Source organism: Myotis nattereri, assembly GCF_964212035.1.
Source record: "Myotis nattereri genome assembly, chromosome: 4".
NCBI lineage: Eukaryota > Metazoa > Chordata > Mammalia > Chiroptera > Vespertilionidae > Myotis > Myotis nattereri.
Window position 1 is genome coordinate 29,211,487 of NC_138079.1, and position 13,001 is coordinate 29,224,487.

Here is a 13,001-nt window from a genome sequence, read left to right on the forward strand (position 1 = left end):
TTCTGGAAAAAACACACAAGTTTTAATACTTAAAAAAAGCTATATAACAAAAGGTAACACGTTCTTTAAAAAATGTGTACAAAACACTAATATAAAATTTATTTTAGCGTGAGATAAAAGCAAAACATAATATTCTCTGGAATATACCAATTAATGGCCAGTTGTTTCACATCTGTTAACGTGAATTTTCACTGGAACTGTGATAACGCTACTGCACTGAACGCAGGGAGAGCTGCTGAGGGGCATCTGACAGGCGTTCGGAGGAACGTCGAGGACTGCCTTCCCACAAGGAGGCCACGTCTGACTGCTGTGAAGAACACTACCTATAATTTTTTCTTGATTTCTGTAACACAGGAATAGCTTTTTCTTATGCATTAAATAGTCTTTGCAATGTCTGCACTAAGTAAAACAAGCTCACTGCAGGTAGCAAGTGCCACCTTCTATCTTGAGTGATTTTTACATTTTTAATGCTATGACCAGATTCTTATTTATGGCAATGTAATTTCTCTTTTGTTTCTCTAACCTATATTAGTCATCATTTTTAAACAAAATTTGTAAACATTTTGTGTCCCATCAACCGCAGGCAGGATGGAACACATCTAGACAGGTCTTTACAAAGAGATAACAGAACTTGAACTATCTCCCTTTAAAACAGTGAAAATGACAGGCCACCTGTCTTCTAACATGCATTTTAAAATATATAAATACAGCGCTTTCTTTTCACAATGCTTGGCCCTGCAGGTCTATGCCACGTTGTACAGATTTCTGGGGAAGTGACCTCACTGGTTGCATGCATGATTTGAAAACCACAGGCGGGGAGCCCTGCTCAATCAATCACAAGAGGAAAGCTTCTCTCTCTCTTCAAACTGCTTGTCCACCGCCAGAGACAGGGCCTGGAGGAAGCCCTCGATGGTGACAGTGGGAGCCTGGAAGGATAGATACGAAGGAATTGAGGGGTGACCCTCGCCTTTGAGGGCCACTGGCAGCACTCACCCCTTCCATGATGCAGAGTTGCCAGAGAGGCAACTCTGGGCAGCTGTTCTGAGTGAGCTGGCCCAGACCCGAGGGGCATGAGCACCTCTCGGAGGCTTGGATGTGAGCTCTGGATGTGCTCGAGCAGAGACACACAGCATGGCCACCTCCTCCCAAAGGGCTTGGCGGGGCCCCACCACTAAGGCACCAAGGCTAGCACCTCCTAAGCCCCAGGAGCCTATGCCTTTAGAAACTGAGGTAAAATAAGGCAGCTATCCCAATGGCATTAAGTCTGACTCCTAACAAGGCCACACACTGCTGGACAGAGTGGGTGGTAAAGAGAAAAGTACCCAGAGGTGGAGAGTGGCTGTGGAAGACTTACCTGAATGTACAGGGCATGAGCCAGAAAAGGGAGTTTTCTTAAGACACGGCCACTGAGGCCCTCGCTCTTCCTGTGAATGAATGTAAGCCAAGTTTGGGGATGTCAAGTGAACAATTGTGTTTTAGGACTGGTTTTCCTACCCATCTCTGAACGTCCCTTCTCCCACACCCCTCGAGTAGTCCTCAGCGACTGCTCCAGGTGGGGAAGGGTCCTTGCTGCCCTGATGTGCCTGCCACCTACAGGCACCGCTGTGCTCAGGGACCCAACGCCTGCCCAGCGGCATGGATTACCTCATATCTTTATTAATCTTCACACAAATTTCTGAACTGCTCCCCTCTGTTTCATCTCAACTGGTTTAAATTTCTTCAACAGATAATCCAAAAAAATACCCTTTAGCCCAGCTGGTGTGGCTCAGTGGTTGAGTGTTGACCCATGAACCTGGAGGTCACGGTTAATTCCTGGTCAGGGCACATGCCCGGGTTGTGGGCTCAATCCCCAGTAGAGGGCATGCAGGAGGCAGCTGATCAAGGATTCTCTCTCATCACTGATGTTTCTATCTTTCTTTCTCTCTCAGAAATAAGTTTTTTTTTTTTAAAGTCTTTAAAAAGTACTATTCCTACCCTGGCCAGTGTGGCTCAGTTGGTTGGAGCACTGTACTGTGCAATGAAAGGTTACCAGTTAGATTCCTGGTCAGGGCACATACCCAGGTTGGGGGTTCCAATCCAACCAGGGCATGTATGAGAGGCAACTGATCGATGTTATCTCTATCACACCGATGTTTCTCTTTCTCTCTTCCCCCCTCTACTTTCTCCCACTCTAAAAGTATAAAAATAATTATATATATATGAAAATAATAATAATACTGTTTTTTATGCTATCCCTTCATTCAAAACCTTCCACACGCCTCATGACCTCAGAATAAAGTTCAAACTCTGGTGAGAACTCAGAAGTTCTCTGGAATTGACCCTTGGCAGTACAACCCACCTGAGGTCCCTGCACACACGGTGCCTGCAGCCTCGCAGATTTCTCTCCAGTTTACCCTGAATTCTAACTGTCCTTGGAGGCTCTGCCCCATTTCTCCACCTACCTTTGATCCCCAAAGCCGTCTGAGAACTTAAAAGCTCTAGCAGCCCTGGACCAGGAACCCGGGGCTCGGGGGCTCCCAAAGCTCCCCCAGCCTGTGTATGATGACTTGGGGTTCAACTCTCTATCTTCTGACCCCAAACCCTGACCCCAGACGGCTACAGTCAATTACGACTCCCTATCACTACAGCAAATGGACTTTTCTTGGTTACAAAAATTAGGTCCATTCGCACCTTGAAATTTCACTCAAAAGGAGGCTCAACTTTGACACGTTGTTTTCAATGAAGCCAATCATCTCCAGTTCTCGGAGGGTCAGCAGCTGCTGGCGAGGGTATATGATCTGACACTGGGAAGACAGGGGCAGAATGCATATGTCAGCAACAGGACAGCATGGAAAGAGCAAGCACATCACATCTTATAAAACGCAAATGGGCCATTTAACAAGCACAGCTGACGGGGAAACAGGCTGGTTTCCCCGATCTCTCGCCGGTGCCCGTGAGCACGCACGCACACTCACTCCTCCCCAACACACATCTCCGATTCTTCAAACAAAGGCAAGAATACAGACAACAAAACACGTCTCAGAAACCAGCAGTGACCCAGCCTCTTCTATGCTTTTGGTCAAAATGTGTCTTCACATGTCACGTGTCAACATGGAAGTTCAGTCTGATATTTGGTTTCAAGGACATGACACAATCCACAGATGGCAGAGCTGGGCTTTGGAGCCAGGACTTTGCCTTTCAAGGAGGGTCTGTTTGATGTTTTTAAGATAAGACTCTCATTTGGTAGAATGACACACCCAGGATCTGAGTCAGAGTGCACCTTGTAGACCACAAGCCTGAATGTTGGATGTTCTTTGCCAAGTAGCCACGCTGGGGTGTCAGACTGCCACCACTGAATGAATTTCAACATGAACTGTTTTGATTTGGGAACCAGGGGAGAGAAGAATGAAGGAAAGGCTTCCTCCGCACATTTTGGAGGTTTGATGAGGGTCGTGGGTAAAATTAAGAGGCAGGGTTTGAGCTCGATGTATTTTGACCCCGGCCTAAGTGACTGACTACCTCAGGCTCCCGTGCAGCCTCCTGAGCTGCCCCTGCGACCCCTCCATTAACAGGCACCGTCCTGCAGGCTGGTGTGAGATGGCAGACCTCAGGCTCTTGACAGAGAGGGCACAATCACACATCAGCTTTTAGGACCAGCCTAATCACTGCAGCATTGGAATACCCTAGCTTCCTGTAATCTGTGTAAGAACTACCCCTGCCCACATGCTCAGCTCCCAGAAAAATTCCGTGCACTTGGCTGAACCTTAGGACATCCCTGGATTCACAGCACAAGTGTGAGTACAACAACCCACTGAGGGCACTCGGCGATCTTCAGCAGGACCCGCCACCGCACTGGCTGCCTAGCAGCAGTACTGCGCCGCAACACTTCTGATGGCCACTTGGGGTCTCAAGTCAAAGCTCCCTAGGACCTCTCTGCCTCTCCCACTCCCCAGAAAAGTAGGATGGAATGTGCACACCAGGACAGTGCTGAGCCCAGCTCTCCTGTCCCTGCCAGAGAGGCTGTGCCATCCTTGTTGAGGATGTTAGGGTTCCAGATCCGTGGTGTCAGGAGGTGGCTGCAAGGTTGGGGGGTGTTGATTCCACCCCATCAGTAATTACAATGATGCCTTACTATGATCACCATGTAAATGCCCATTTGTTAGCTGGCTTGGTTATAGCCCATGTCCTCCCAGTGCCCAGAGCTCCTGGCACCAGGCACAGGTCAGGTCCCTGTTAGGCTGAATTATGAGAGACTGTGAACATTGCTGCATTCACTGCTATCACCAGAACACAGGACCAAAGGGACGTGAACACCGTAGCCGATGACAGGCTGTGAGCGTCTTGTCTAGTCAGGATGATTCCCTGTGAACCAGGGCCTCCTGTCAGATGACCTCCCTGTCAACCAGGGCCTCTACTGCTCTTCTTTCAGGGGAGGAAAATGAGGCCCGGAGAGCGGATCACTTGCAAAGGCCGTCAGAACCAGAACTTGCCAGGCATGCTGACCACAGCCCACACACCTCCTACCCACTCATTGCCTGCAGGTAAATCAAACAACCATGATGGTAATTTTGTGCTAAAAGAGCAAAAAATATTGAGTCAGTGGCCATGATTTTGACCATTAATGCAACCTGCCAGACATAACAAACTGAAATTTTCAATCTAAAGAAATGGTTAATTCCTTGTCAAAATACCTTACTCTACCAGGTATATTCAAACGATTTTAAGCTATGTCAAGGAATTATAAAAATATAAAAAAACTACTTGTTAGTAAGAGAAAAAACATCAAAGCACCTTCATCAGCTCTTCCAAACAGGAGAGGTAGATTTTGAAGATGGCTGCCGCAGAGGGGGGCCCGATATACTGCCTGATGTCAGCCCTGTCCACGAAGGCCACGTCGATCCTCTCCGTGATGTTGGAAGTGGTCAGGATTACCACATTGGAGTGCCTGGAGGCAGAGGAGCGAGGACCAGTCACCCCATGCCTGTGACTCCCTACCCTACACAGGGATTGTCAGGAGCTGCCTGCAGGCTCTGGGCACTTAGCTGTCGTTCAGCTAGCTATCCTTCCTATCCCAATACCAGCCCATGAGGCCTCCTGAGGTCCTGCAACTCTTGAGCTCCTGGTCACACACAGCATGCCAGGCCCACTCTCTGGGGACCTTTGCTCTGGTCACTTCTCTGCCCTCTGGAAAGCTCTCCTAGACACCTGCTGGTTGTTCCCTTACTCCTTTCAACTGTGGTAAAGGTCTAATCTGAGGGCATCCCTGACTGCTCCATCTCTGACCCCTCCCCCAGTACCTACACCCCGTCTGCCGGGGCACAGCATACAACTGCTCATCACACAGCTATCAACAACCATGGAGCAGACTTAAAATCCCCTTCGCCAACTACTTTCCCCTCTAGCTTCCAAATTCCAAGAGAGCCACCATTGCCACTCTGCTCTCCGACCTAGGCTGGCACAAGGTGCCCTGGGAGCATGCTTCCCGGCCTGCTAGGCTTGAGCACAGGGGCAGTGCTGCCTTCAGGGACCGTGGTCAGCATACAGATGGTTCACAGGCAGCTGTGTGGCCAGGGGAGCCCCTAGGAAGATCAGCTTCACCTGGACTCTGGCAACAGGTGTGCAGCCCTCCCAGGGTGAACAGGGCGAGCCAAACGAGGGCAGGGATGGGAGTTTGACACGCTTGCTGTACAGGCTTGTAGCTGAGGAGCAAAAGGCTGTACCATATAGCTTAAGTGTGCAGTGGTTATGCCATCTGCGTTTGTGTAAGTGCCTCTATGATGTTCATTCAACAAAATGATGTAACAATGCATGCACCCCCATCGTTAAGTGGCACATGACTGTAGTACCTTTTAATTTGATCGATTTGGGTCAAGACAGCGTTGACCACACGGATGGCATCTGAAGGCTCAGTGCCTGCCCTGCAGGCATTGCGGGAAGCTGTGAGGCTCTCCACCTGAGAGGACAGAGCAACGGAAAAAAAATTACAGCACTGGCCCCACAGGGCAGCCACAGAACAGGTCAACTGAGCAAGTGAATGAACAAATGAATGGGTGTCAGGTGTCCGGGTGTGCCAGGAGCTTAACATGTGGGATGGCAAGGAAGACAGGGCTGCATGAGACAGCGACCGCCTGATGGAGGCTGGGCTGAGCCAGGGGCTGGCCGTGCCCTGGCAGCAGTAAGAGGCGCTCAGTCTTGAATTTCCTCCACCACAGGTTTAATGCCTGAACATGCCTACCTCGTCAATCAGGACAAACACCAGAGCGTCCTTGTCATCAATCAGATCCTGGATCTTCTGGAACATCTTAGTTACTAGCTTGCCACTCTGGAACCAAAACACTCAGTGTTGACTTGTACTCATCATGCTGCCTGGTGCACACCTGTCCCCACCCGGCATCACTTTGACCCCAGGTACCCCTGCCATTTTCTGACAGCCCTCGGAGAACTCCCTAAATCAGAGGAGCCAGGTCTGCAGGGGTGGAGGTAAAGCCAAATGCCCTCTTTCCCTGCCTCATGTGCCAGGACACTGACACTTGAGCCCATAGACTCCTGTCCAGGGCCACACGGCTCACCTGTCTGCTTTCTTCTTATTTCCCCTTCCCCAGCTGTCCCCACGACTGGGAATGAGATGAATCATGGGTGCCAAGATGCAAACCAGCCAGTCACACTCCTTACGGACACTCCCTGTCCCCACTCCAACCTACCAGAAGGGCTCACTGACAGGGCTGCCTGCGGCAGAGCACTTCAGAAGTGAGGGATACCTGTAATGTCACCTTGTCCAAGCCCCTCAGTTCACAGATGGCAGAAAAAAGGCTCAGAACTCCGAGTGCATGCTCAGCTGATGGGTGCAGTCCAGGTTAGAACTCAGGATGCCCTCCCTCTTCAGACAAAGTTGACAGTCAAAGGTCTGTTGTACCCAGGCTTTCAGGCCTCACACTATTTCCAAGTGACTGCTTAGCTCTGAAAATTTCCTCTGACCACAAAGTCAGATGCACAGAAAGTCTGCCTAAGATACAGGCCATCTTTTTAACTATATAGTTGACAATCCAGAGAATTAATACTTACTTCTGAAAACCACTTAGAAAAGAGGCTGTGGCTATTTATTTCAATTAGTTGGCCATATCGGTACCTAGGATGATATATTAAAAAAAGGAGTTAAGACAATTACTTTACAAATTAGTCCTCTGGCAACCCCAGTGGCAGCACTTTTGCTCATTAAATACAACAGCTCTCAGCTGCCCAGTGTGGTGAGCATTACTAACAAGTCATTATAATTACTGACAAAGAACTAAGGTACCTACTAGTCTGTACAGTGGGGCCTTGACTTACGAGTGTCCCGACTAACAAGTTTTTTGAGATACCAGCTGTCTCTTGGCCGATTTTTTTGCATTGAGTTGATAGAGTACTTTGAGTTAACGAGCTCCTTAACGAGCTCAATCTCAGAACGAATTAAACTCATAAGTCAAGGCCCCCCTGTATACTAAACAGTATGAAAAATCTAAAGGAATGCAACCAACAGTTCTGGTTGAAGCAAATTAAGTTTTTCAAACTGAATATCTTCATTTGAATTAAAACAACAGTAAAATTCTTCTCATTTTTAATCTACTTATAATTTATATTTATTTTTTAAAAGTACTACTGGTACTAATAAGCAAACAAATCTAAACAAGCATCAGAAGTTTTGTCTGGCACGGAATATTTTTTCCTCCTTCCACAAAACCTTAACGACTGTGACAATTTATTTTCCAGCACAAGCTCTAGCACCGTGGATACTCAGATGGCAAAAAGCGAACCGTAACACACAAACTGAATGACATCAGCAGTAATCCTGCAGCCACTCAGGGGGCAGCTGAGGTCTGACACACTGACCAGTAGCTCTGGCTAGAATCGCACAGGAAGCCAGACTGAGGCAGGACAGGAGCTGACTCCCAGGTCCTCTCCAGTGTCTTTCATGTTGAAAGTCTACAGAAGGAAAAGAATTACTTTCAAATTGAAAAAAGAGACTTTCCATTTAAAAAAGAAAAAAAGGCCACTTACTAATTCTGTTCACAAAAGAGAGGAGAGGGAAGACAGACAACGTAACAAAATAAAGACTGGGTTGAGTCTCAAACAGCGTTATACATTATCATATTTTTGTACAGTCACGTATGGTTGAATGAGGGGATACATTTGAGAAATGCACAGTGAGGCGATTTCCTCACTGTGAGAGCTTTACAGAGGCACTTACACAGGCCTGGGCGCACAGCACCCTGCACACCTAGGCTCTGTGGTGCAGCCTGGTGCTCCTCTCCTGGCCTATTAGCCTGTACAGCCTCTTACCGTGCCAAACAACAGGTGATTAAGTCAAGCACAAGAGAAAATGATGCAATCAAGAGACTTGGTAAACACGAGATGTATGACCCAGCAAAACACCACACACACACTGCACTGTTTTACAGCAAACTCTTTTTATAAGTAGAAAGAGTACATTGTAAATAAAAAGTATAACACAAAAAGCATACACACTAAATACATAAGCCAGTAACATAGTTGTTTATTATCATTATCAAATATTATGTATTGTACATAACTGTATGTGCTGTACTTTTATACAACTGGCAGCTCAGTGCGTTTGTTTACACCACCATCAGCACAAACATGTGAGTAATGTGTTGTGCTCTGATGTCATGATGGCTTCAATGTCACTAGGCAATAGGAATTTTTCAGCTCCATTATAACCTTATGGGACCATCATCATTTATGCGGTCAGTTGTTGACCAAAAAGTAGTCATACCATGCATGACAGTACTGGGAAAACTTCTATTTCTTGTACCAACATTTTCACTCTATGGTGTTTTAGGAAACTGCCCATAGAGATCTTTAAAACACAGATGCATTTCAATATGTCAAGACAAAGGCCAAGTTGCTAAGCATAAAATAAAGGGTTGAAATAAAGCAATTTCCCTATGAAAAAATACAAAACACTTTGAAAAGAAAGTAGATATTTAAAAGTAAATCTCATAGAATTCCATTTTCTAAAGCCAAATGGGAGAAACAGGTACCAGATTTACACTGTGCCCTCACCAACTAGACTACTGAACCGCATAAATGAAGCAACATCTATGAAGGGGACTGGACAACAGGCACCAGAGGACTGTGACCTGAGAGAAGGGAAATAAATTGGCGCTAAAATCGTCCGGTTCTCTGTGTGGAGAAGACATGGGAAGAACACAACCACGGGGCTGAATTGAGGAGACAAAGGTCAGAGTTTAAAGAGCCTGAGGCGGCAGAGCAGAGGTCCAGAGGGCAGGAAGATTCTCAGAAATAAAGCACCAGAAATCATCCTGATGTTCCCTCAAGTCTTCACTGAACACTTGGATATCTATGAGCAGGGGAATCCATGAGGCTCTCCAGACCTATGAGCTAAATGGTTTCAGTGCTCACACAGACTGGCTGTGTTCAAGTTCCCAACAGCCAAAGTGGAGAATACTTGTTACTCATTCAAGGTGTTCAACTGAGACCCCAGGAGGGGCCCACTGGAGAATTAAAACTAGACTCACCTAGACCTCTCTCTAACAAAGCTTAAAAACAAACCTCAAAAGGATTACAACAAATCACGAGTAACGGAAATGCCTATCAGAACAAGACCCAACAGCCTTTGGGGAACCTAGACACTTCAGACCACAATGTCTGCTTTCCAACAGAAATTACCTGACATGCCAAGAGCAAAAAACGTGACCTGTAACCAGAAGAAAAACCAGCCAATAGAAAGATTCAGAAATAACAATTATGGATTTAGTCAACAAGAACATTAAAACAGCTATTATTCACTTGATCAAGGATTTTAACAGAACATAAGTAAAAAGTATAAAAGGAACCAAATGGCACTTCAGAGAGAAAAAATTCACTATCCGAAATGAAAATTTCTCTGAACGGAATTAAAAGCAAATTAGATACTGCGGGAAACTATCCAAAGTGAAACACAGCCAGAAAAAGTTTAAAACCTGAAAAAACAAAAAAGTATACCAGTGGCCTCTGGGATAACATCACACAATCTAAGATGCAAATTAATGGGCTCCCAGAAAAGGGGCCGAGGGGACACTAGGAAAATTAGTTGAGAAAATAAGGGCCAACTATTTTCCAAATATGATGAGACCACAAATTCCAAAGCAGACAGAACTCAAGGAGAAACAGACAAATTCACCATTAGAAGCTTGGCCATTCCTTTCCAGTAAGTGATAGAACATCAGACCAGACAATCAGCAGGGACATCAAGTACCCTGAGCTGACATCCATGAAGCATTCCACCCAACAAGAGCAGAAACACATTTTTTTTTAAATATATATCTTTATTGATTTAAGAGAGGAAGGGAGAGGGAGGAAGAGATAGAAACATCAATGATGAGAGAGTCATTGATTGGCTGCCTTCTGCACGGCCCCCACTGGGGACCAAGCCCGCAGCCCGGGTATGTGCCCTTGGCCGGAATCGAACCCAGGACCGTTCAGTCCCCGGGCCAACGCTCTATCCACTGTGCCAAACTGGCTAGAGCAAATTCCTTGACTTTAAAATAGGGTTCACATACTTATCCTGCTAACTCAGTTGATTTGATTATCAAAGAAAAATCAAGCAAATGACGCAAATTGCAAAACATGGAAAAACAAACTTCCCACTCATCTTTCCTTCCTTCTAAGACCAGGATGGAAATTCTCACCCCAGCTCTAAAATCCTCACAATACCTTAGTTCAGGGAGAAAGTGTGGCAGAGCTGTAGAGACAGGCCGCAAGACAAATGAAAAACAACCCGTCTGGATTTCCTCTGCTTTACTGTGGCACCATCTGTCCCCACACTAGCACAAAGCAGCAAAGAATGGGAAAGATTCAGGTGCTCAGAAACATGTTCTTTGAAGTGCACATGGAACAGTCTGCAGGACAGACCACGTGCTGGTCACTAAGCAAGTCTCCATAAATTTAAAGAGACTGAAGTCATAACTCAAGACTATGTTGAGTATAGAGGAATTATTTTACAATGAAAGAGAGGGCCCTACTACTCATGTAAAGTTATTAAAAAGACAGCTTATGCTATTATAAAGGAAAAGCAGGGAATCTCATTCCTGCTACTCTCCTCTCTCAAATCACCAGTTACCTGCTTGAAAGTCGAATGGTCAATTTCTGGGCCAAGGCTCTACACAGGGATGTTTTTCCAGTTCCTGGAGGACCTGTAACAAAATTTAAGCAAATATGTATTTAAGTCAGTGTTGTGACAAATTTCTTAAAACAACAGCAGTTGCATCTTCCACAGAATACAAAATAAGAAGAGGAGAGTTCAATACCATGAACGTTATTACAAGCACTGCTTATTAACTCACAAAGAAGTTTGCTAGCAAAGTGCCATAAAATATTACCACTACTGTACACTTTAAAAGTCTTTTTTCCTAATTTGAATTTAACTTGTGCTTCTCGTCTTAGCTTCCACTGCCCCTGATACAAGCCCTGCTTCCGGGCCGAGGGGCTGGCTCAGCTCTCTGAGTGAGCACTGCATTTCCTGGTCTTTGTCTTCACTGACACTCTCTTTGTCCCCACATGTCATCTATGAAATTTACTAATTAAGGCATCTTTCAAAAGTCAAACCCAGCCCTGACTGGTTTGGCTCAGTGGATAGAGCGTTGGCCTGTGGACTGAGGGGTCCCGGGTTCGATTCCAGTCAAGGGCATGTACCTTGGTTGCGGGCACATCCCCAGTGGGAGGTGTGCAGGAGGCGGCTGATGGATGTTTCTCTCTCATCGATGTTTCTAATTCTCTATCCCTCTCCCTTCCACTCTGTAAAAAATCAATAAAATATATTAAAAAAAAAAGTCAAAACTACCTTTCTTGCTAATCATCAGGACTCTTAGGCACTGAAGCTTTCTGTGTCTGCAGCCCACAGCAGCACCGTCTTTCACTATGGCTATTTCTACACCGGCCTGCACACCATACTAAACCAGAGGATGAATGAAGGCAAGGACCCTTGATTGTACAGCCTCTTGCTCTGTGTGTCACCTAACATGCCTTGCAGAAGTTCTGAGGTGTCCAATGTAGAAGAACAAGCACATCTAATAGAAAATGCTGGTACGTTCAACTGATTTTCTGCAAGCATTTTCAATAATGAAAAAGGAAATATACAACAAGTTCTAAATGAAATAATTGAAATATTATTGATTACCTACTCTGAACCTGGTATCAGGATAATGTGCTGAGGTATCTGCTATTTAAAAGACACTTTTAAAAAGGTGTATACAAATGTACAATCTTAACTGGTATAAACAGGCTGGTTACTCTGAGCTCCTACCTCATTGTAATTTGGGAATGCTAGATTTCTTTCCATCCAGGGCTAAAAAAAATACCCCCTATCTTTCTCTGAGAAGAACTAGACAAACTTTCTGTACTGTAAAGTATGGTTTTGCAGCTTACTGCTCACAAAGCAAAGCTCTAAGAATGCTACAAAGAAATACAAGGCAATTTCTTTTCCAAGGAATTTATGATCAATTGGGGGAAATAAGAGTTAATTGAAATGTTTAATAATAATATAAAAAGTCACAAGGCAGTAATTGGGTAGCTGCCAGACAAAGAGTCAAGTAACAAATGCCCAGAGTAATGTCAGCTGCATCAGCTTCACGGAGAAGGAACATTCTAGGACAACTCTGGCTCCACCAGAACAAAACTGCTGTAACTTCTCCCAGAAGGACAAAGGTACAAGTAAAACCTGGCATCACAGTCTACCTTGTCAAATGCAACCTCGCATGCCTTACCGTGAAGCAGCACCACCCGGTTCCAGGTGATGAGATTGCTGTCAACATTCCTGTCTGAAAACAGTAACGCTGTCATCACATAATCGAGGAGCTGAGTGAAGAAAGGAAAATGCAGATAAAGAGGCTAACAGGTAAAGGCTCCCACCCTGTGTGCTCCTGCACGAGCAGCAGGGACAGGAGCAAGGCAGCCTTCCAGAGACGCCACAACCAGACGCTTCCTGGATGTATCACAAGCTTTCATTTTAGAAGGTAACTTAAAGC

General features: G+C 45.7%; 1 protein-coding gene across 2 annotated transcripts in view; it reads right to left on the bottom strand.

The window, feature by feature from the left end:
• The window catches only part of TRIP13 (thyroid hormone receptor interactor 13), a 22,120-nt gene continuing 9,119 nt past the window's right edge, over positions 1-13,001 (bottom strand). For both annotated transcript variants that reach the window (XM_081090150.1, XM_081090151.1), the window contains 9 exons: positions 12,741-12,831; positions 11,099-11,171; positions 7,042-7,105; positions 6,215-6,301; positions 5,826-5,932; positions 4,771-4,924; positions 2,671-2,783; positions 1,355-1,424; positions 1-926 (listed from right to left, as the gene is read on the bottom strand). In XM_081090150.1, the coding sequence (XP_080946276.1) occupies positions 831-926; positions 1,355-1,424; positions 2,671-2,783; positions 4,771-4,924; positions 5,826-5,932; positions 6,215-6,301; positions 7,042-7,105; positions 11,099-11,171; positions 12,741-12,831 (855 nt within the window). In that variant the 3' untranslated portion in view covers positions 1-830. The remainder of the gene's footprint in view (positions 927-1,354; positions 1,425-2,670; positions 2,784-4,770; positions 4,925-5,825; positions 5,933-6,214; positions 6,302-7,041; positions 7,106-11,098; positions 11,172-12,740; positions 12,832-13,001) is intronic.